Raw genomic sequence first — 23585 nt, 5'->3', positions numbered from 1 at the left:
GCCTCACTAAGTAGCTGAGGCTGGCTTTGAACCCATGTGATCCTCCTGTCTCAGCCTCCCAAGCACGGGGATTACAAGCGTGCACCACCATGCCTGGCTCCAAGGGGCATTCTACCTCCAAGCTACACCCACAGTCCTAATTTTTTTTATTCTTTTTTATTGTGAAATAGAGTCTCACTGAGTTGCAGAGGGCCTCACTACATAGCTGAGGCTGTCCGCGAACTGTGATCCTCCTGTCTCAGCCTCCTGAATGCAGGGATTACAAGCATGTGCCATCACGCCCAGCTGAGGGTTTTTATTATTATTTTTTTTGGAATAAAAATTTATTTTATTTATTTATTTTTTTTATTTTTAATTTTTTATTGGTGCACTGTATTCATACGTCATAGTGGGATACAAAAAAAACTTTTGTAGACATACACGCACACTTCGCCAGTCAACCCCCACCCGATCCCCACCCCATTCCCTCCCCAGCCCTCCTTCCCATGCTTGGCTTAGTGGTTGACATCTAGTATTATAGCAATTTATCCAAAATTAAATATGATAATCTCACATAACAGTTTCATTTGTCTGATACCAAGCTTTTGATAACTTAAAGATAACATTTCAATATTTCTTTTAGGCCCTAAAAGAGGGACCAGGTTATAATTGTTTTTGAAAAGTGTGCTACAAAAATGGATGGCCTGTGATAAGCCAGGTTACAAAGCAAGGATGGGGTAAGGGAGGGACGTTTTCTTCCAGAGAAAAAACAGCATTTCTGAAGAGTCCCAGTCCATATTTTTCCAAAATGGGTGGAAGAGGGGATAAAATCTCCACATGATCTCCAGCGTCCTTTCTCTGTGAGGGACCAGTCGTTGCCTTGCTCAGGGGCGTGCCGAGTCCCCGGCTGGGGAATGGGAATGGAAAGTTTATTGCCCGGTGGCGGTGACGTAAGCTGAAGCTCGACTGGCACTGAATTCTCTAGGAGGTTTCTTCTAGAAACAGACAACTCAGACTCTTCCTCTCACTTCAGCAGGGAAGTTATTTTTAAAAGCACTTGGGAAGTCCTCCCTCCACCCCTCAGGCGAGGAAGGCTCAGAGAAGGGAGTCATCAGTACAGCCGCCTTCTAGGCCATAACGGAATTCCTGAAGGTTGGAGACCCCGTAGAAGTGGACGAAGGCCGCAGCCACCACCAGCACGTGGAAAATCTGATGGGACTGGAACCGTATGTCAAACTTTCCAGGAAAGAAGCGCTCAGGAATCCGAGCAGCATAAAGGCCAGCTCCGGTGATGTACATCACAGCCACGAGGAAGAACCAGCCCATCTGGCCCACTGTGGTGGCCTTGACAAAGCCCTCAGCGATAGTAAAGGGCATGGTGGGCACCGCACCACTCAGACCCAGTCCCAGGAACACGCCTGCTCTTGTCTGCCGGTGTTTAGGAGTGGCAAATCGGTCCCACTGTGCTACGATGATGGCAGAGACGCCCAGGACACAGACGATGGAGAGGTGGATGAGCCGAGGCTGTGGGGAGCAGTAGAAGGAGTAATAGAGCCAGGGGACAAAGCTCCCCATAATTAGTAGAGCGATCCCTGAATAGTCCAGTGTGGAAAAAGTCCGAGAGACTTCTCTGAATGACAACAGACGGTGTGAAAGAGCCAGGAGAAGCTGAGGCAGAGCACTGCACCCAGGAAGAACATGCTGAAAACCACCTTCTCCTGAAGAGGGGCCGTGGGGTACATACTTGGTCTGAGCATGGTCAAGAGTCCCAAAAAGAGAAACGGCAGGAAACCAAGTAGATGGGTCCAGATGCTGCCGGTTTGTGTGGATGCGGAAGATGCTCTTGAAGCGAGCCCGAAAGGAGGGCATGGGTGGCCTGTGGCCATGTAGCAGGGAATCGTCGTCTTTCAGCCAGTCAGGGAGCACATCATACGGAATGACCCGCCAACGTCCCTCCCAGACCTTATACACGAACTCCTCCATCTTTTCCATGGCATGGTGGGCCTGCAGGGGCAGCGTCAGCACCCGCACCTCCTCCTCTTCTTCCTGGGGCACAGGGCATGCTTGTTCTTCTTCAGCGTTGTTTGGGTTGGCGATGACCCGCTTGCCCTTCTCTTCCAGCAGGGGTCCCAGTTCAGCCAGTTCCACTGTGTCAGTTTCCCGGTTACTGGCAGGAGCTCCATTGCCTTGTGCCACCACAGAGCCCTTGTGGGAAGACATCTGGCTGGTACCTCAATATCCTGCAGCTTCGCCTTGGGGAAAGGCTGGGGCTCTCAGCCCCAGGGGGCAGAGATCTCCCTGTGATGGCAGGCACGCGGGCTGGGACGGCTCTGCTGGGGGCCGCGGTCCCCCGGCCGAGCGGCCCCGATCTTCAGCACCCTCCCCATGCCGGAACTGAAGGTTTTTATTATTAATCAAGGCAAGAAAAATCCTTTTTTTAAGATATAAAACAATTCCCAAAGCTTTTTTCAGTTAAACATCTACTATTTGTTGGTTTTGTTTTATTTTGTTTTTGTTTTCTGCTGTTTTTGTTTTTGCAGAACTAGGGATGGAACCCAGGGCATTCTATCCCTGAGCCACACCCACAGCCCTATTTTTTATGCTTTAATTTTTTTTTTTCTTTTTTTGGTGGTACTGGGGGTGGAACCCAGGAGCTTTCTACCTCCGGGCTATACTCCCAGACCTTTTTTATATTTTACTTGGAAACAGGGTCTCACTTAGTTGAGGCTGTTTGTGAACCATGATCCTCCTCAGCCTCTGAGGCCAGCCTCTAATTTAGTGACATCCTGTTTCAAGATACAACTTTAAAAAGGGCTCATGAGCCAGGCGTGGTGGCGCAAGCTGGAACCCCTCAGGAATCCCTCATTTGGGATTACAGACACGCACCTCCATGCGTGGCTTCTTGTTGTTGTTTTGGTTGGGGATTAGGCCCGAGGGCATTTAGCTGGGTGTAGTGGTGCACACTTGTTATCCCAGTGCTTGACAGTCCGAGACAGGAGGACTGTGGGCTCTGTAGTGCCGACTCTGACACTGAGTTGAAGGGTTGGACTCACGCACAGTGGCCGGAGTCTGCCAGAGAAGCCGGTGCATCAATAGAAAAGCTCCCCGACATCCCGAGAGTGGACTTCTGCTTTTATTTCATTTTAGGTAAGGTACCATTTCTGCCCTAGTTTGGGAAAGTGCTTCAAGGGATGTCTCCAGGAAGGCCAGCACCCCTCTGTGTGGTAGGAGGCAGTTCATAGTTTGCGTTCTCTGTGTGTGTTTGGGGGTGAGCCCAGGGCGTTCTACGTCCGAGCTACACCCCCAACCCATTTTATTTTTTAGTTGGAAACAGGGTCTCACTAAGATGTGGAGCATCTCACTAAGTTGCTGAGCTGGCCTTGAACCTGCGATCCTCCTGTCCCAGCCTCCCCAGTACTGGGGCTACAGGCAAGCACCACCACACCAGCTTTGCGCTCTTCTTCTCCTTCTCCTTCTCCTTCTTCTTCTTTTTTTTTTTTTTTTTTTTTTTTTTTTTGCAGTACTGGGGATGGAACCTCTGAGCTGCATCCCCCAGTCCTATTTTTTAGTCTTTTGATTTTTTGAAACAGGGTCTCACTGAGTTGCAGAGGGCCTCACTAAGGAGCTGAGGCTGTTCGGGAACCGCGATCCTTCTGTCTCAGCCTCCGGAATGCTGGGATTGCAAGCGTGCGCCACCACGCCCGGCTTATTTTTTGTTTTTGAACAGGGTCTTACTAAGTAGCTGAGGCTGTCCTCGAACCACGATTCTCCTATCTCAGCCTCCTAAGTACTGGGGTTATGAGCATGCACCACCACACCGGATTAAAAAAAAATTTTTTTAAATGTGTTTGACTCAGAGACCTGCCTCGTTGATGACAATTATGGTTGTTGACAAAACTTCAGGCCCATCAGAGGGATCTTTGATGCCAGTGTGTGGCTGTGTGAAGAAAAAACAATAGTGACGATGATGCCAACGTGCGAAGTTTGCTTCCTCGTTAGACTAGCGAAGCTCAGAGCCGCGCTGCGAGGCCCATCTGCGCAGAGGAGGAAGGCCTGTCTCCAACGCTTTGCTTGGCAGAAAACCCTCTTACCAATTCCACGTTCGCAGCCTTGGTCGTTTAAAAAGAGACCACAAAATAAGAATTCCTCTTTGCCGGCACTACCATGCAAAATGGGAATTAGAGAGAGGGCGCCGGGGGTGTGGGCCGCGGAGGCCGCTGCAGTCCGCGCACACTCACACACGCGCACGTGCGGCCCGCGGGCTCTGTCCGCAACCTCTGACCTTCCGCAGTAGGAGTGAGGAAATATAACGCAGGATTCTCATCACTCATTCTTTCTCTTGACATTTCTCTTTAAATACATGGGGTTTGCCGGGCGTGGGGGCGCAGGCTCGTCATCCCAGCACTCGGGGGGCGGAGACGGGAGGATCGCGGTTCGTGGCCAGCCTCAGCTACATAGCGGGCCCTTCGCAACCCAGTGAGATCCTGTTTCAAAAATAAAAAGACTAACAATAGGGCTGTGGGTGGAGCTTGGAGGTACAATGTCCCGGGTTCCATCCCTGGTACCGCAAATAATAATAATACTAATAATTAATAAACAAATGGGCTTTGTAAGAAGCCTGAAACGAAGCTCACAGAAAACGCTGGCTTCGACTGACTTCTTCTAACCTCTGACTTAGACATGATTCAGACTGGAGAAAGGGTGCGTCATGCAAGGAGCTTCCACACGCCTCACCTGGTCTCCCCGCCATATCTGGCCACATTTTCTGTCACTTTCTCTACATACAATCAGTCCGCGCCTCACTGCTCTGACCCTGCCTCATCTCTGTGGAATCACATTCTTCTCCGTATATACAGTTTTGTCTCGTGTGCGCATGCATGTGTGTTGCTGGGGGTGGAACCCAGGGGCATTTTACCTCCGAGCCAGACCCCAGCCCCATCTTATTTTTTATTTTGTTATTATTATTATTATTATTATTATTATTATTATTATTTGCGGGTCCGGGGATGGAACACAGGAGCATTCAACCTCCGAGCTATACTCCCTGCCCAAATTTTTTTTATTTTGAAACCGGGTCTCACTGAGTTGCAGAGGGCCTCACTAAGTAGCTGAGGCTGTCCGCGAACCGCGATCCTCCGGTCTCAGCCTCCCAAATGCTGGGATTACAAGCGCGCGCCACCACGCCCGGCTCTTATTTTTTATTTTGAAACAGGATCTCACTTAGCTGTTGAGGCTAGCCTCAAACCCGAGATCCTCCTGTCTCAGCCTCTAAAGGGCTGGGATTGCAGCATGTGCTACCACACCCGGCTTCACAGTTTTCTCTATTTCATTTTACATAAACACATTCTCATTTCCATGTCTCTCTCAATACATAGTTTTTTGTGTTTGTTTGTTTGTTTGTTTGTTTGTTTGTTTGTTTGGCTGTACTGGGGATGGAACCTCTGGGCTCCACTACCAGACGTTTTTTATATTTTATTTGGAAACAGGGTCTCTTAAGCCAGTGCGGCTGGCTTTGAACCTGCATGACCCTCCTGTCTCCGCCTCCCAAGCGCGGGGATGACAAGCTGCGCCACCACGCCCGGCTCAATACATAGTTTTTATGAGCCATTTGAAAGTAAACTGCAGGCAGAGCGCCTTTCCCCCAATACTAAAGTATTTATGTCATGAAACAAGGATATTCTCTTAACTTCAGGATACTTTTCCCACAAAAAAGAGTAAGAAGATACTCTGACCTGTAAACCTTTTTCACATTGCTCCGGTCGCCTCGCCGTTTCCTTCTAGAGAGTGACATTTTCCAATCCGGAGACTGATCCAGAATCGCACCTCGATTGGCACGGAAACCTCTTCTGGTGTCTGTGGATCTGAAAGGCTCCAGAGCCTACTCTGTCTTTTCAGAACCTTCTGAAACAGTTTCAGAGTCTCTTTATCATAACCTTGATGCCTGAAAAAGAAGTTACTTAAAAGTTATTTGCTGAAACAAATATTCCATTGGCTGTCACTTCACAATCCAGTTGGAGTCATGGGCTGTGGGCAACAAAGCCTGGAAAGAATACTGTACCTCCCCCGACTGGAGGCGTGTGCACCAGTGCTACCTCCAGACTAACACTAATGCCGATTTCCTGTCCACGTGCTGTTAGTCAAATGTCTCCACCTTAAATTACCATTTTTCCTTTGCAATCAAAGTGTTTTGAAGCGGGGCGCACGCTTATAATCCCAGTACTTGGGAGGCTGGGACAGGAGGATCACAGGTTCAGGGACAGCCTCAGTAACACAAAAAGACTCAACAAGGTATTGAGACCGTTTCAAAACAAAACATAAAAAAGACGGGGATGTAGCTCAGACATAGATGTAGCTTCTGAGCTCACAGTAAACCTCCACACAAATATTTTGCAAATAGTTTTCTGATCAAACTTTCACCAACTAGGTTTACACCCACTGATAACTCTTGCCTAAAATGATTTTTACTGAGATATGTTGTTACCCCAGTAACAGAAGGCCGAGTACGACTACAGATAATAAGCAAAAGGGAGCCGAAAGGGGAGCGATGGAAACGGTGTGCACTTGCACCACGTGTAGCTCTGTGCACAGCCTGGATCATGTGCCAGCAATACGTTCTCGTGCTTATAATTATACTCTCGTCCACGAGTCAAAAGATTAGGCTGAGCCGGGCGTGGTAGGCACACTTGGAATCCCAGCATGCGGGAGGCTGAGACCAGAGGACTGCAGTTCGTGGACAGCCTCAGCTCCTTAGTGAGGCCCTCTGCAACTTAGTGAGAGCCGGTTTCAAAATAAAGAATAAAAATTAGGGCAGGGGGTGTAGCTCGGAGGTCGAATGCCCCTGGGTTCCATCCCAACCTGCAAAAAAAGAAAAAAAGATTAGGCTGCCGTGTAGAGAATTCTCATTTGGTCTGTCTGGTTTACAAAACCTTAAGTGAGTAGGGTGTGGTGGCGCACGCTTGTAATCCCAGCATTCCAGAGGCTGAGACAGGAGGATCGCGGTTTGCTGACAGCCTCAGCTACTTAGTGAGGCTCTTCACAACTCAGTGAGACCGTTTCAAAATAAAGAATAAAGAATAAAAAACAGGGCAGGGGGTGTAGCTTTGAGGTAGAATGCCCCTGGGTTCTATCTCCAGTACAGCAAAAAAAAAAAAAAAAAAAAAAAAAAAAAAAAAAACCTCCTTAAGTCAGCAATGAAAACAACTCATCTCTTTTGCTTAACAGACAATTTTTATGGAAATTTCTAGAAAGCAGCAAAGATGCTATCTGGAATTTCTATAGGGAAACACGTGTCACACTTGGCGGCTCCAGAACGCTTAGCTAGGGGCCAGTGGCACCACACAAGCATGTGTAGACGGAGGATTGTGGTCACGTGTTATCTTGTGCTAGATCTAATCATGTGGCAGCTCTGGAATAGCGAGTAGAAATTGCATTCTCAAGTATTCAGGGCATCGACATGACATGAAAATACCTATTATTTCTATCGGTGACAAAGTCACAAGTATTATTACTATTACTGGTTTTACTGCCTGCTCTAAGTTCTCTGTTGCTGCCTTGAACAAACAGAAGAACGCAGCTGCTGAGACGATGTTTCTCACAGGGTGCCCGAGGGCCGGGAAGAAGCAGCTGGCCTGAGCCCTCGGGAGCGGGGCCTCAGGAGCGGGAGCGGGCTCAGGGCCGGCCTGTGCTGGAGGTTCCCTGCAGCTGGCAGGTCACAGCACGCTGGGGCAGCGTTTTCCCAGAATTTGGAAAGATGCGGCCCAGGATGGCCTGTAGCGGCCGGGGAAGCCAGGCTGCCCACACGGTGGGGGGACCCTCCTGGGTGGGGCGGACTCCCCAGGCCCTCCCCCGCCCCCTCCGCCTCCTGGCTGTACTAGCTCAGCTCACTGTCCGGCCCCCCACCCCCGGATGAGTTTGGACCCAGGAGTCCTGGGACTGACTAATAGCAGCTACTTTTTTATTTTTTGGTGCTGGGGACCATCCCAGGGGCATTCTACCTACAAGCTATACCCCCCACCCCAGGCCATTTTAGTTTTTTGTTTGGAAACAGGGTCTTGCTAAATTGCTGAGGCTGTCCTCAAACCTGCCATCCTCCTGTCTGACTCCCAAGCACTGGGATTACAGGTGTGTGTCGCCGTACCTGGCGGAAAACGGGATTCTGAAAGTATCGGTGCCTCCCGAGGTACAGAGAGGGCCGTGGGAAGGGCTCTTCTGCCGCTTCTCCAGGGACAAAGCTGCTAGCGTCCCGGGCAGCCCCAGGCCAGAGAGGCCGCCCTGGGCTGAACCGTGGCTCTCCTGCAACGGGGCCCTGGGGCTGTGGGGACAGAGATGTTGTGCAAACAGCTAGACGGAGGTACGAAGGCCCCTGATGGCCAGCACTGGCCGCCTCTGCGACACTAGCGCTGCCGCTGACTGCAGCCACCGACATGGCCCCGCTGAAGGCTCACCCCCAGCCTTGTTTTTTGTGGTCCTGAGGATTGAGCTCAGGGGCATTCTACCTCTGACCTGCATCCCCAGCCCTATTTTTTATTCTTTATTTTGAAACAGGGTCTAGAGGTTGTGGAGGGCCTAAGTAATTGAGGCTGGCCATGAACCTGCGACCCTCCTGTCTCAGCCTGCCCCCTCCTTTTTTATTTTTTACTTTGAAACGGAGGCTGAAGTTGTTGAGGGCCTCCCAAAAAACTCAGCCAGGCGTGGTGGTGCACATCTGTGATCGCAGTGCTTGGGAGGCTGAGACAGGAGGATCGCAGGCTCACAGACAGCTCTGGCAACTGAGACATTCAGCAGCTTATCAAGACCCTATTTCCAAGTAAAGAGAGAGTGCTGGGGATGCAGCCCAGTGGCAGGAGACCCCGAGTTCTACTCTGTACCACAAAAGTAAATAAATGAATAAAAAAATAATGAAAGGCTCCTGGTCTTGGAAGGCTGCCCCCTCCCGCCCCCACCCAGGGGCTGCCTGGTGCAGTTCCCACCTGGGAGTTCTGGGCTGGGCCTCCCGTGGCCTAAGCCCTTTCACAGAGGGCTGCTGGGCAGCTGCCCACCCGCGCAGGCCTGTGCCACGAAACACTGCAGGCCCACCCTTGCCAGAGACACCCAGCAGGCCCCGGCTGGCATCGGAGCTCTAAGCTGGCCCCCACATCCCGAGGGGGGTGACCAGGCCAAAGGGCTGAGGACATCCCAGCCCCGGGGTGGGAGGCCCTGGCCAATGTGGACGGCCCCGCGCACCCGCAGCTCTGCTGCTGGAGCTTAGGACCACAGAGCAGCACCGTCTTCTTTTTGGTGGTGCTGGGGATTGAACCCAGGGCGGTTCGGCCTCTAAGCTATAGCTGTTTTATTTATTTACCCAACTTGTTTTAGTTATTTCTTGTGGTCCTGGGGATGAAACCCAGGGACATTTTACCTCTGAGCTACACCCCCAGCCCTATGTTTTATTCTTTATTTTTGAAAGTGTCTCTCTGAGTTGCGAAGGGCCTAAGTAGCCGAGGCTGGCCACGAACCCCGATCCTCCTCTCTCGGCCTCCCAAACACTGGGATTATAAACGTGCACCACCACACCTGGTTTTACTTTTTATTCTGAATCAGGTTTCACTAAGTGGCCGTGGTGGGCCTCAAACCTATGATCCTCCTGTCTCAGCCTCCAGGCCCAGGGTTACAGGTTGCACCACCGTGCTGGCTTCCTTCTCTTGTCTACTTTGATAGACAAGCTAGCCATGGGCTTTGCCAGGGGGCAGCTGTTAAGAGTCAGATAAACATACCTGGGAGCTGGGCATGGTGGCACACCCTTGAAATCCCAGCATTTGGGAGGCCACGACGGGAGGAATGTGGTTTTCGGACAGCCTCAGCAACTCAGTGAGATCCTGTTTTAAAATAAAGAACAAAAGCCGAGCGTGGTGGCCCGCACTTGTCATCCCCGCGCTTGGGAGGTGGAGGCAGGAGGATCGCGCAGGTTCGAAGCCAGCTGCTTTGGCTTAAGAGACCCTGTTTCTAAATAAGATATAAAATAGGTCTGGGAGTGTAGCCTGGTGGTAGAAGGGTTTCCGGGAACCCCAGTACCACCAAAAAAAAAAAAAAAAAAAGAACAAAGAATAGGGCTGTGGGTGTAGCTCAATGGTAGAATGACCCTGGGTTCCATCCCCAGTACCTACCGCAAAAATAAATAGAAATTAAAAAATGAAGAATAAAAAAATGGGTTCACAGACAGCCTCAGCTATTTAGTGAAGCCCTTTGCAATTCAGTGAAACCTTGTTTCAAAAAAAAAAAAAGAATAAAAAAACAGAGCTGGTGGTATAGCTTGGAGGTAGAACGCCTGGGTTCAGTCCTCAGTACTGGAATCCCACGCCTGTAATCCAAGCACTGGAGAGGCTGAGGCAGGACAGCAGGTTCAAGGCCAGCTGTCAGCAATGTGGTGAGGCGCTTCCACACAAAGATGATCAGTCAAGGACAGGGGTTGTGGCTCAGGGATGCCCTGGGTCCAATCCCCAGCACCACACCCCCACAGCACATGGATAAGTGAACAAATAAAGGGAGTGGACGACATCTTTTCATTTCTGCCAAAGGGGGAGAGAGCACATCAGTTGTCAGCAGCCGCCGGCCATGGTCCCTGTGGGAGAGCAGGCCTGCCCGCACAGCAGCACCGGAAGGGCGGACGCCCTCCCAACCCGGACAGGAGGCGGCCGGGCTGAGTCCAGGGCCTCCTGGGCGACCTGTGAGCGCAGTGTTTACTCGTGAGACGGTCTCGGAGCGGGAAGGAAGGAGGCAAATATACCAAAGCCCAGCTGAGCAACCAGCAGGCTTTACATTTTATTTCCAAGAAATGACATCTTGCTTTCACAAAAAAAAGATAAAGTAGCCTCTCCTAACACAGGCTGCCTTCAGGGGCAGCGGCGGGGTGTACCCCGCTGTCCAGAACAGACGCCAATGGCGTTTCTGAGGTAGCAGCAGCAGCAAAAAATTAAAAAACAAACCCAAAGTCAAGCCGCCCATTCAAGGTGGTGCAGCAGCCCAGGAAGCCCCCAGGAAGGCGAGCCACGTGAGCCCCATCAGCGCCTGTCCCACGCAGCCTCAGGCCACCTCTAGGGTGGCCCAAGTCGTGTCCAGAGAGAATCTTCAGAATACCACCAGCTCCCATGGGCTGCCAGAGCGCAGTCTGGGGGACAGCCTCTTGGTTTTGGAAAGAGAACTCAAGAAGCCCGGGTCCCTCCCTGGCCGCGGCTCTGTCCTCACCAGCCCTGGTCTCGTCCCCACAGCAGACAGCAGCGAGGCCGTGCAGCTCCCTCGGGTGCGCGGGGCTCCACTGTCAGTCCACGTCCCACGCTGGCCTGACAGGCGCTCGAGGCCGGGAGGGCTGGCGGCTGGTCAGGCCTGGCTCACTGGCAGGGCGGGAGCTGGGCTCCAGTGGCGTCTGTGTGCTCGGGCGCAGTGGAGGCCGCTCTCCGACCCAGGAGCGTCTCCAGCTCTGGGTGAGACTGAGAAGACCCCGAGCACTGAGCCCTGAAGCCAGGGGCAGCCTGTGTGCTGGAGTCCAGCGTGTGTTGTGTGCCGGCCGGCCGGCCGGCGAAGGGCAGCCTGGGCTGCCAGCGTCTGCAAGGGCAGCTCTGAGCATCACCACGACGAGTCTCAAGGGACCTGGCGGTGAGTCCGGGCCGCTGCCGCTTCGAGGACAACCCTCCTGCGCTGTTCCCAGATGCCCAGTCATTTCACACTGCATCCTGAGACGTCAATTAAGGGCGGGGGGGGAAAGAAATTAAACAGATGAAAACCCCACTGTGGTGACAAGGACGGACCGCAGGCGGCCCCAGAAGCGGTAGAGGGCGGCCCTGGGAAGTAATAAGGCCGGCCTGCTCTCTACCACATCACCTTTCTGCAAAGCACCAATTTTTGAAAATCCAAACGCGAAGGGCAGCGTCCTGTGCCATCCGAGTGCAGGCGCAGGTGGCCCCCGCTCCACCGGGCCCCGAGGGCCTTTCCTCAGCAAACACCATCCTAGGCAAGACAGAGGCGTGGACCTCGCACACAGGGCACTCGTGGGCGAGCCCCGGTCCTGCCAGTGAGCGCCCTCCCTGGGAGAGCCTGGCCAGTGTGCGCACGGGAGTGTGGTGCTGGGGATGGAGCCCAGGAAGCTCCCTCCGCCACACCTCCAGCCCCATTTTATTTTTTACTTTTTTTTTTTTTTTTTTGCGGGTCTGGGGATGGAACCCAGGGGCATTTGACCTCCGAGATACAACCCCTGCCCTATTTTATTTATTTTAAAACAGGGTCTCACTGAGTTGCACAGGGCCTAAGTAGCAGAGGCTGTCCACGAACCACGGTCCTCCAGGTATCAGCCTCCTGAATGCTGGGATTACAAGCGTGCGACACCACGCCCGACTTTATTTTTTACTTTGAAGCATGGTCTCTCTTAGTGGCTGAGGCTGGCCTAGAACCCACGATCCTCCTGTCTCAGCCTCCCCAGTACTGGGACGACGGGCCTCGGCTGCAAGCATTCCTTTACAGAGCTCTCTTCCAGCAAAGGAGGATGGCAAGATCATCCGGAGAAAGATGTCCGGGGAGCAGAGACTTCAGAGCCCGCCTCAGCTGGTTTCCCCCATGATGGACAGAGCGGCAGGTGGCCTCACAACCCCCGCCAGCGCGCCGAGCCGTGGTACCCTCGCTAGAGCCCAACCAACACTCGGGCAGGGGAGTGTGAGAGCCAGAGCTGAAAGCAGCGTGGGAGCCGGGCTGAGACGGAGGACCGCGGTTCACGGCAGCCTCTGCTACCTAGTGAGGCCCTCTGCAGCTCAGTGAGACCCTGCTTCAAAATGAAAAATGGGGCTGGGGGTGTAGCTCGGAGGTAGAATGCCCCCGGGTTCCATCCCCAGACTCGCAAAAAGTAGATAAATAACTAAAGCTGGAGATGGGCGTGCTGGCAGGCCCCTGTAATCCCAGGACTCGGGCTGAGACAGGAGGACGGTAGGCAGAACGACCCTGCGTTCAACCCCAGTACCACAAAAAAGAAACCAAAACCCAAGAGATGAATGCTGTAAGGACCAACGAGACTTTATTTCTAGATCCTTGGCGTTCTTCTTTTCTGAGCACGAACAAAAGAAACTGTGAGGGAAAGGAAAGGGTGAGACGTTAACGGGCGGGGGCCGTGGGGTCACGGCCCGTCCCCTCCAGGAGGCCCAGGACACAGGAGCGCTGTGGCCAGGCTGGCCGAGCTCGGGTCAGCCATCGGCTCCAGCTGCAGACCCCTTTCTCCCGACACCCTCCTCAGCGGCCTGGACCTAGGGCCCAGCAGCTCACGCGCACAGCAGGCAGCCTCTGCTCTGACCCCCAGCCCTCCCCCAGGCCCCACGCCCTGGGGGCTCACACCCAGAGGCTCGCCAGGCCCGGTCCCCAGACCCTAGGGATTCCTGTGCACTAGGATTACCAGCTTTGGCAGGCGCTGGCATGGAGGTTGGCATTTGAACAGAGGGTTTTCCTAAAGCCCACACGGCAGCCCAGGAGGCTGCTCGGGGCTCTGACCTGTCTCTCCCTCAATCAGGCCTCAGAACTTCCTGCTTTTCTCTAGAGCGAACCTCCAGGCAGCACTCACTGTGAGCCCGCAGCCACAACTGTCGCAGCGAGCGCGTGCCCACGGAGGGCGGTCCACAGCGGCCCTGTCCACTGTGCACCTCTGGAGGGAGGGGTCGGGCCAGGCGCCCTGCATGGGGCCCTGGGGAGGGAGCAGGGGCCACTCACGGCCTGGGGAGGGCGGGAGGGCTGTGTAGACTCGGCTCAGAGGCCTCGACCTAACCCTGCGTAGACCTGGCTCTCCGACAGGGCGGGAAGCTACCAAGGGCTGGGAGGCCTCCGCACACGCCACGCTGCAGCCGTCCTCTGGCCACCTGTCCAACACACATGCCCAGTCTCTTGTTCTGTGGCCCTGCTGGGGACCGAGCCTCAGGCACTGAACCCAGCCTTTTTACTTTGAGGCAGTGTCTCACCAAGGTGCTGAGGCTGGCCTCTAATCTCCCATCTCAGCCTCCCAGGGTCTGGCAGAGGAGCCTGCCAGACTCGAGTGCCCTTGGGGTCTGGCGTGGGACCCCAACGGTGCACCGTGGCTGCCGGGACTGGGCCCAGGCTGCCCGCCTGCAGCACAGAGCCTCCCGAGGCGAGGCCAGCCTCAGGGCCCATGCAGGCTGGAAGGGACAGCGGACAGAAGACCTGTGGCCAGCAGTCTGGCTTTCAGGCCTTCCCTCTTGTCTCGACTTAGAAAGGTACAAGCACAGATGCACAAGCACGCAGGCTTCTGACGGCCAGGGCCGCCAGGGGCAGCGACTCCTGCTTCCGCCCCGCGGGCCATGGCCAGAGCTTCCCAGGGGCACTGTTTGCTGGACTCCCGAGGGGACGGACAAGGTGATTGTCTCTACCCGCCGTGACTGATCATGTGCGGGGTTGGATCCAGGGCCATTCTACCTCTGAGCTACACCCCCAGCCCTAGTTTTTATTCCTTATTTTGCAACAGGGTCTCACTGAGTTGCAGAGGGCCTCAAGACGCCCGGCTACCCATAGTCCTTTTTATTTATATATATTTTATATATATTTTGTGGTACTGGGGATGGAACCCAGAGGCATTCTACCTCTGAGCTACACCCCCCAGTCCTATTATTATTATTATTTTTTTTTTGCGGGCCTGGGAATGGAACCCAGGGGCATTCGACCTCCGAGCTACAGCCCCTGCCCTATTTTTTCTCCTTTATTTTGAAGCAGGGTCTCACTGAGTTGCGGAGGGCCTCACTAAGTAGCTGAGGCTGGCCGCGAACCCTGATGCTCCTGCCTCAGCCTCTCAGTACTGGGATGACAGGTGTGCGCCACCCGCCCTGCTGGCATCGTGCTTTGTTCTACTGTGAAGCACACATCCCCAGTGCTCCCGGTTCCCTACTCCTTCCTCAGGTAGTCCTCACACAGCTGTGTGCCCTCCCGCCCTTGGCTCGGGAATCGTTAACTCTTTCTTCCCCACCCCGAGGGAGAGTGCGGAAGTGCCTCGGGAGCGCTCACCTTTCCGCTCGCGAAGGAGGTTGGCCCGTCGCGTCTTCACCTCCGGGCCCAGGTGGTCCACCATCTTACTGATGCAATTGTCCAGAACCAGGGAGCGGGTCCTGGACTCGATGTCCTTCCGACAAATGGGGCACTCCATCTTCCGCCTCATCCACTCACTGATGCAGTGAGAGCAGAAACTGTGGGCGCAGTTCAAGGTGGTGGCCTACGGTAAGAGTCGGACACAGGCTCGTTCCCACCCTGCTCTCCTCACGCTGGCACCGGGGCCCGGGGTGTGGATGCACGCACGGTACTGGGGTGAGACTCAGGGGCATTCTACACCCCCAGCCCATTGTTTATTCTTTCCTTTGAAACAGGGCCTCACCGAATTGCAGAGGCCTCACCAAGTAGCCGAGGCTGTCGCGAGCTTCCCAAACACTAGGATCCCAAGCGTGTGCCGCCAGCCTGGCTCGGCCACGGGAGCGGACTTCTACAGAGGAAGGGCGGCGACAGTGCCACGCGGGGACTCACGGAGGGGCAGTCACCCTCCAGGAGGCCCCACGCTTCCGTTCATCGCCCCGTCTCAAAGACCACAGATGGAGCTGGGGCCAGAAACGCACTTGTCTCTTTTCTACAAACTGAGTTCTACCAACTGCCAACAGGATTAGCTCCTTGCAAACAACTGGATGTAAGCAGAACATGGGTAACTGCTACGGTACAAAAAGATCACTGATGCACTCAGGAAAAACAAGCTTCTCTCCTGCTGAGGCTAAACTGGAACCTCTATTTTAGAAAGCCAGGGGGAAGCTACACTGAATGCTCTGTACAGACAAGCAGGTGTACCAGCCGGGCCTGGCGTGCACACAGCTCATCGCAGCAGCCCAAAAGGCTAAGACAGGGGGATCTCAAGCTCAAAGCCAGCCCGGCAACCAAGGAGAGCCTGGCGCAACAAGTAAAACAGCCAGGCGTGGGCGCACCCTCGCAATTCAGCATTCGGGAGGCGGAGACCAGGGGATCGCGGGTCGCAAGCAGCCTCAGCTACTTAGTGAGGCCCTCTGCAACTTAGTGAGACCCTGTTTCAAAATAAAGAATTAAAAACAGGGCTGGGGGTGTGGCTTGGAGGTAGAATGCCCCTGGATTCCATCCCCAGGGCTGCAAATATAATAAATAAATAAATAATAAAAATACTATGCCGGGCATGGTGGCGCACACTAGTAATCCCTGCACTTGGAAGGCTGAGACAGGAGGACTATGGTTTGTAGACAGCGTCAGCTACTTAGTGAGGCCCTCCACAACTTAGTAAGACCCTGTTTCAAAATAAAGAATAAAAAACAGGGCAGGGGGTGTACCTTGGAGGTCAAATGCCCCTGGGTTCCATCCTAGACCCACCCACACACACACACAAAGTAAAAAATAAAAACACTAAAAAATAGGACTAGAGGTGCAATGGCCCTTGGTTCCATCCCCAGTACCACAATAAATAAATAAGTAAATAAATAATTAAAACAATAAAAAGGTCTACAGATGTAGCTCAGTGAAAGCATCTCCAGGTTCAAACTCAAATACTGCAAAAACAAAAAATTGTAGGAGGCATTATCACTAAAGATAGTGAACGCAGAATAAAGCCAGGTACGGTGTTGCACACTCATAATCCTGGTATTTGGGAGGCCGAGACAGAAGGATCCCAGGTTCAAGACCAGCCTCAGCAACCAGCAAAAGCCTGTCTCAAAACAAAACATAAAAAGGCCTTGGGGATGTAGCTCAGAGGCAAATTACCCTGGGTCCAATCCCCAGCACCACAAAATACTAATCCAATAAAATAAAACGGGGCTGGGGCGTACGTTAGAGGCAGAACATCCAAGGGTCCAAGCCAGGACTGCCACCAAAAGTAAAGTAACACCAGGCCCCGGGCTGGATGAAAAGGAGCTTCGGGAGCTCCGGGGCTGCCTATGCCCGCCACACTTCAGAGGAGAAAGCAGAGCAAGCTCAGAGGGCCTCTGAGCTCACTTCCGAGGCTCTGCCGGCCTCTCACGCCAGGAGTGCACACCTCCCGTTCCCGCTCAGAGCAACTCCCCTCCTCCTCTTCCTTTTGGTACTGGGAGATGAACCCCTGGGCAGTGGCAGTCTACCTTTGAGCTACACCCTCAGCCTTATTTATTTATTTATTATTATTATTATTATTATTATTTATTTATTTATTTATTTTTGGTGGTACTGGGGTTCATAGAAACCCTTCTACCTCCGGACTATACTCCCAGACCTTTTTTTTTTGTTTGTTTTTGAAACAAGGTCTCTTAAGCCAGCGGGATCCTCCTGTCTCCGCCTCCCAAGCGGGGGGGGGGGGGGGGATTACAAGCCTGTGTCACCACGCCTGGCTTTTTTTTTTTTTTTTTTTTTTAAACTGGGGATGGAACCCAGGGGCATTCTACCTCTCAGCAACACCCCCAGCCCTACTTTTTAGTCTTTATTTTGAAACAGGGTCTCACTGAGTTACAAATGGCCTCACTAAATAGCTGAGGCAATCAGCGAACCTGCAATCCTCCTGTCTCAGCCTCCCAGGTACTGGGATTACAAGCGTGTGCTACCATGTCCGGGTCCTTATTTTATTTCTTATTTTGAAACAGGGTCTTGCTAAGTTGCTGAGGCTTGCCTCAAGCCTGCAATCCTCCTGTCTCAGCCTGCCAAGTACTAGGATACTAGGTGTGCAATGCCAAGGTACCTGCTTCAGAGGCTCAGAGTCCTCATCCTGCTTTTAGGTCAGCAGTGGAAAATAACAGAGCTTATGTACTGAAAAAAAATGTCACGGAAACCTAGAAAGCTAGGAAACTACGGCACTGTTTAAAAGGATTACAAACTGGACTAAAGACCTGTCTGATTAAAACGAAGCGTGGTGGCGTACACTTGTAATCCCAGCATTCGGGAGGCTGAGACAGGAGGACTGCGCAGGTTCAAAGCCAGCCTCAGCTACTTAGTGAGGCCCACTGCAACTCAGTGAGACCCTGTTTCAAAATAAAGAATAAAAACTAGGGCTGGGGGTGTAGCTCAGAGGTAGAATGCCCCTGGGTTCCATCCCCAGGACTGCAAAACAAATCAAATGAATCACCTTTTTTGTGGTACTGGGGGTGTGGCTTCCTCCGGTGTGCACAGCCCTGCACAAACACTGCGTGCCTCCAAAGTGGGGAATTCTCTCACTAGAAATATGGGGGACGCTCTGACCTTGAGTCAAGATGAACCCGGAGCAGCCAGGCATGCCAGTGCACTGGGACAGTCTCAGCAAGGAGCGCGACCCTGTTGCCAAATCAAATAGGGCTGGGGGCGTAGCTCAGAGGTGGACTGCCCCTGGGCTCAAGCCCCAGTACGGCGGTCTCCCCAGGAGCAGCCCAGGAGGCCGGCACCCCCGAGTGCCCTCGGTGCACGGGAAGGCAGCACCCAGAGGCAGTCTTGGAGGGTTTAAGCACTGCCATTTAACAATCTGCGGCCAACATTCGCAGCCCAGCACAACCTAGTCACAACTGGTAGAGCCACGCACGCAGCACAAGACAAAAAAGAAAAGGCGGAACAGGGCAGGATGAGCCAAGGGCCAAGTCCCTGAGACCCGCCAGCGGCCCCACGCGCCCAGTGAGCCACGTTAGTGACATTCCCCTGCCTTCCCTCAAGGCTGCACTGCGGGCCTACTCTTAGCACTGTGCTCACTCAGAGTGAAGGAAAAAAGCTGAGCTGGGCGCCGTGCGCAGCCTGGCGTCGGTACTCGGGAGGCTGGGGCAGGATGGTTACAGGTTCAGGGCCGGCCTCAACAATTCAGTAAGGCCCTGTCTGTTTCAGAGTAAAAGATAATTTAGGGCTGGGGGTGTAGCTCAGAGGTAGAATGCCCCTGGGCTCAATTCCCAGTACCACACAAAAATAAAGCTTGATAAGTAGCTATATTCTGACACTTAGAATTCTAAACACAACGTGGCCCATTTCCTCCTCTCCCTAACAACAAAGAAAGATTTTATTTCAGCTAAGTATGTTAGCTGTACAAATAAATATCCAAGAACAAATAAGAAAAAGATAGTGAAGGAAAAACCAATAAAACCCAACGAGCAGACGTCGCTTTGCAATCACACAGCTCCGTGGCTGGGAGGAGGAGCTCCTCCCCAGGGCCGTACCTCAATGAAGTACTCGGAGCAGATGATACACTGCAGCTCGTTCTCCAGCACGTCCGCCACGCGGCTGAGCACCTCCTCCTTCTCCTCCTGCAAAGGCACACACACCGGTCAGCAGGGAAGCAGGAGGGCGGGCGGAGGCTCAACTAAAATCATCTGGTGCGGGCGGGCGGGCGCCAGGAGGAAGCGTTTTCCCTGTGGGTTGCCATTCCTCAAGAACGGCTTCATTTCTTTTCTTCTTCTTCTTTTTTTTTTTTTTGTATCTGGGATTGAGCCCAGGGATTTCTATCTGAGCTATACCCCCAACCCTACTTTATTTTTTAATATGAAACAGGGTCTCCCTAAGTGGCTGAGGCTGGCCGTGAACCTGCGATTCTGTCTCGGCCTCCCCAGCACTGGGAAGCCAGGCGCGCTGGCCGAGAACTGCCTTCTGGTACAGAGCACTCCTTCCTTCCCTTCGTCACCCCACTTGCTAAGGTCCTCACGTCTGTGTCTCCCCAAAACCCATGTGCAGGGAGGCCTGACTCTCATGAGATGGCGTCAAGACACGGGCCTTCACGGCGAGCCTGGGCCTGTGCCCCTCCACCACGGAGGGCAGAGCAGGAAGACGTGGTCCGCACCCCGGCACACAGGGCCGCGCCTTGGACCTGTGCCCAGGCAACAGACACTCTGTGGCCTCCTCTCCCCGGTCTATGGCACCTTGTCAAAGTGCCCGAGGGGGCGACAGTGCCACTTTTTCAGTATCTGCACTATAGCTTCCACCTCCTTCTCCAGAATTGACCAAGTAAAGAAGTCCCCTGGGAAAGCTACAGCTCAGGGGCAATACACATAAAGCCATCCCCCAAAACAAAAGCCTCACCGGACAAGAAAGAAAACACAAAGACCATGCAGAAAGGCAGAAGCTAGCGGGCTGGTGGCGCACACCTGTAACCCAGTACTCGGGAGGCTAAGACGGGAGGATCCCAAGTTCTTGGCCAGCCTCAGCTACTTAGTAAGGATCTGTTTCAAAACAAAATATAAAATACAGATGGGGATAACTTCAGAGGTAGAATGCCCCTGGGTTCAATCTACACACACACACACACACACACACACACACACACACACACTGCACACAGCCAGGTACAGAGAACTTAGGAGGCTGAGACAGGAGAGTCACAGGTTTGAAGCTAGCCCACAGGAACTTAGATGTTGTTTCAAAATAATAAAACAGTGTGGGGAGCCGTTAAGGTCTTCCCCTTACCTTTACTAAAAGTATACTTCTGCCTGTCCTTCCAGCCAGTCAACAAGGTTTGGGGTCATGGAGGTTTCAAAGTAATTAAGGCTCTCTCAGAACTAATGATGCTATTGTTCTGTCTGAGATTTGAATTTAATTCCTAGAGTTACATTATTTCATCTTCACCCCTCTCTTCGGAACTGTACTTTTGCCGGCTGGCTCCAGCACTGACCTTGAGCCAAAGTTCGGTCGGGGGGCCCGCAAGAGCCTAAGCCCCCATGAAGTATGAATAGCATCTCCTTCTTCAACAAATTATTTTAGCCGGGCGTGGTGGCGCACGCTTGTCATCCCCGCGCTTGGGAGGCTGAGAATGGAGGGTCGCACAGGTTCGAAGCCAGCCTCAGCTGCTTAGTGAGGCTCTCAGCAACTTAGCGAGACCCTGTTTCCAAATAAAATAGAAAAAAGGTCTGGGAGTATAGCCCGGAGGTAGAAAGCCTCTGGGTTCCACCCCAGTACCACCAAAAAAAAAAAAAAAAAAATTATTTTAAGATTTTTTGGATCAATACATGTAATTGGAATTTTTATGTATAAACATTATAACTAAAACAGGTGTGCGATGGCTTGTGAGAGACTCAGTCAACAAAGAATTTTTCCCCAAGGACAAAGTCTGGGCCAAAAGATTAAGTCCCAGCTGACCTGAGTTTGAGCCAACATGTAAGATTAGGTTCAAGCTGGCCTTGTGATAGAAGACAAAGCTGACTTTCTATGATTCATTAAATGTCTGGCACCCTCCCTGAGGCTTTTTTCTCTGAACTTTCCTGCTCACGTGAATATGTTTTTTTCTGTCCTGCATGAAAAAGTATAAACGATTGTTGTAAGTTCTAAATAAACGGAGAAGACTGATCTCGTGGCAATTCTTTTCTCATTTTGACCTCGGCTCTTTTCTCACTGGCACACAAACCCCGACTTATGCTAGGGCTGGACCCCGGCAAAGCAGGGCCGGGGAAGGAGCTCGGATAGAACACTCCCGGGCGTAATCCACAGCACCATCAATACACGCATACAAACACCTCAACTTACACGCGCGCTAATGTGGAAGCCGACGACCAGGGGAGGACTCAGGCAGACCCTTCCAGAGGCCTGAGTGGTCTCCCGGTCACCCCCGAGGCAGGGCAGCCGCTCTCCACACCGCAGGGCCTGCACCGCTGAGGGCACGGCGCTGCACTGCCCAAGCCGGGCCTCGTCTTCTCCCCAGTACCTTGGTCTGCTCCAGCTCTCTGTCCTTGGCTTGGATGATGGTTTCAAAGTCCTTCCTGCTGCGGCTCAGCTCCTCCATCAGAGACCGGTGCTGCGGACACGCGGGCGAAGCGGTCAGGAGGCTGCGTCCGCTCCAGCCTCGTGCCTGCCTTCGCCCCGGCATCCCACCCACTGCTGCTTTTCACAGAGGCCCAGCACCCTCCCTCGCCCCCAGCCGAGGGGCGCTCACTGCAGAGAACCTCACCAGCGCCCAAGAACCAGTACGCAATAGGAGACGACTCAGCCCAGGGAGCAGCTTTCCAGAGTCCAGCCGGGCGTGATGGCGCACACTTGAAATCCCAGTGCTTGGGAGGCCCAGACAGGAGGATCACAGCAACCTAATGAGGCCCTCAGCAACTGAGTGAGACCCTATTTCAAAATAAAAAATAAAACAGGGCTGGGGTGTAGCTCAGAGGCAGACATCTCCAGGACCGTACAGACAAAAAGGACCATTCACGGAGCTGGGCACAGCGGCTACTTGGGAGGCAAGGAAAGAGGATCCCAAGTTCCAGGCGCACCTGGGCAGCTTAGCAAGACCTGTCTCCAAACAAAAAAAATAAAAAGGAGAAATGGAATTCAGGGATACTAGGTAACCATTTTCATTTAAATAAAAAAGCCTTTTATCCGGGCATGGTGACACAGGCTTGTAATCCCCGCGCTTGGGAGGCTGAGACAGGAGGATCGTGCAGGTTCGAAGCCAGCCTCAGCTACTTAGTGAGACCCTGTTTCCAAATAAAATATAAAATGGGTCTGGGAGTATAGCTCGGAGGTAGAAAGCCCCTGGGTTGCACCCCCAGTACCACCAAAAATAAATAAATAAAAAAGCCTTTTAAGCTTTTATTCTACAAAGTACAAAGAACACGCTCATAGGGCTGCCTAAGTCCACCAGCGTCTTCCGGAAGGTGGCCAGCCCAAGCAAGGTCAACAGGTGGTGTGGACGGCCGTCTGCACACTGTGGAGAGGCGTACGGGAGCGCAGCGGGGCTGACCTGACTGGAGGTGGGCAAGGAGGTATCTGTGAGCACCCTGTGCACAGTACAGCTCATATCTTAGACGCTCACCTAAATTCCTCTCAAAGGAAGGGGAAATGACATGCTTATGAAAAGATATTGTTTATTGTGGCACTGAGGACTGACCACAGGGGCATTCTGCCTCCGAGCTACATCCCCAGCCTATTTTATTTATTTGGAAACAGGGCCTAAGTCTCCAACGCTGGCCAGGAACCTGTGGCTCTCCTGTCTCAGCCTTCCGGGTAATGGGATGTGCCACTAAGCCCCCTACCTTTCTTATTTTGATAAGAAAATATGGGTACTGAGCCGGGCGTGGTGGCACACGCTTGTAATCCCAGCATTCAGAAGGCTGAGACGATCACATTTCACAGACAGCCTCAGCTACTTAGTGAGGCCCTCTGCAACTCAGTGAGACCCAGTTTCAAAATAAAGAATAAAAATTAGGGCAGGGGGTGTAGTTTGGAGGTAGAATGCCCCTGGGTTCCATCCCCCAGACCCACAAAAAAAAAAAAAAAAAAAGGTACTAAGCATTTGGGAAAGTTTCCAGAGTTCTAGGTAAATGAGATTTCTTTAATGGGCCTGGTGAGCAGCTTCGGAAAAGCCACGAGGTGGAATGAACCCAGCCACAGCTTCAGCACGGGGTGTGGAGCCAGGACCTGAGAGCCACGGTGCATCTTGGGGCGCATGGGCTCTGTGGGTGCAGAACTCAGTGATCCCTCAGGGACTCCCAGGAAGCAGAGCCTAATTCTCTTCCAGTCAATTTTAATGACACTCCAAATGGAAACATGCCAGCCCCACCCCATAACGGGAAAAGCTCGGGAAATGAGATTCCACAAAGTCAGAGACTCTTCCCGAATCCCTCCCAAAGCTGTCTGGGGGCTCGGGGAAGTCGAGGCGCCTGCGGCTGGGCCCGGGCGGCGGGAGGCAGCGTGTGTACGGGGAGCGG

At 52.9% G+C, this 23585-nt stretch overlaps 1 protein-coding gene and 1 pseudogene across 2 annotated transcripts in view; both read right to left on the bottom strand.

Moving 5' to 3' along the window:
- Positions 1-1074: 1074 nt before the first annotated feature.
- LOC308273694 (adiponectin receptor protein 1-like) lies at positions 1075-2199 on the bottom strand (annotated as a pseudogene). Its single transcript has one exon. The product of its transcript is annotated as an adiponectin receptor protein 1-like (transcript).
- Positions 2200-11342: 9143 nt separating this feature from the next.
- RNF8 (ring finger protein 8) overlaps positions 11343-23585 on the bottom strand; it is a gene marked incomplete at both ends in the record, with an annotated part of 31622 nt that continues 19379 nt past the window's right edge. Inside the window, 7 exons of the mRNA XM_080710430.1 lie at positions 11343-11649; positions 11760-11958; positions 13550-13669; positions 14046-14135; positions 14980-15199; positions 19122-19208; positions 21593-21682. Coding sequence (XP_080566556.1) covers positions 11343-11649; positions 11760-11958; positions 13550-13669; positions 14046-14135; positions 14980-15199; positions 19122-19208; positions 21593-21682 — 1113 coding nt within the window. The remainder of the gene's footprint in view (positions 11650-11759; positions 11959-13549; positions 13670-14045; positions 14136-14979; positions 15200-19121; positions 19209-21592; positions 21683-23585) is intronic.

This window comes from Muscardinus avellanarius (genome assembly GCF_963383645.1).
Source record: "Muscardinus avellanarius genome assembly, chromosome: 14".
Lineage (NCBI taxonomy): Eukaryota > Metazoa > Chordata > Mammalia > Rodentia > Gliridae > Muscardinus > Muscardinus avellanarius.
The sequence above is the reverse complement of the archived record's forward strand: the minus strand, read 5'-3'. Positions and strand labels throughout refer to the sequence as shown.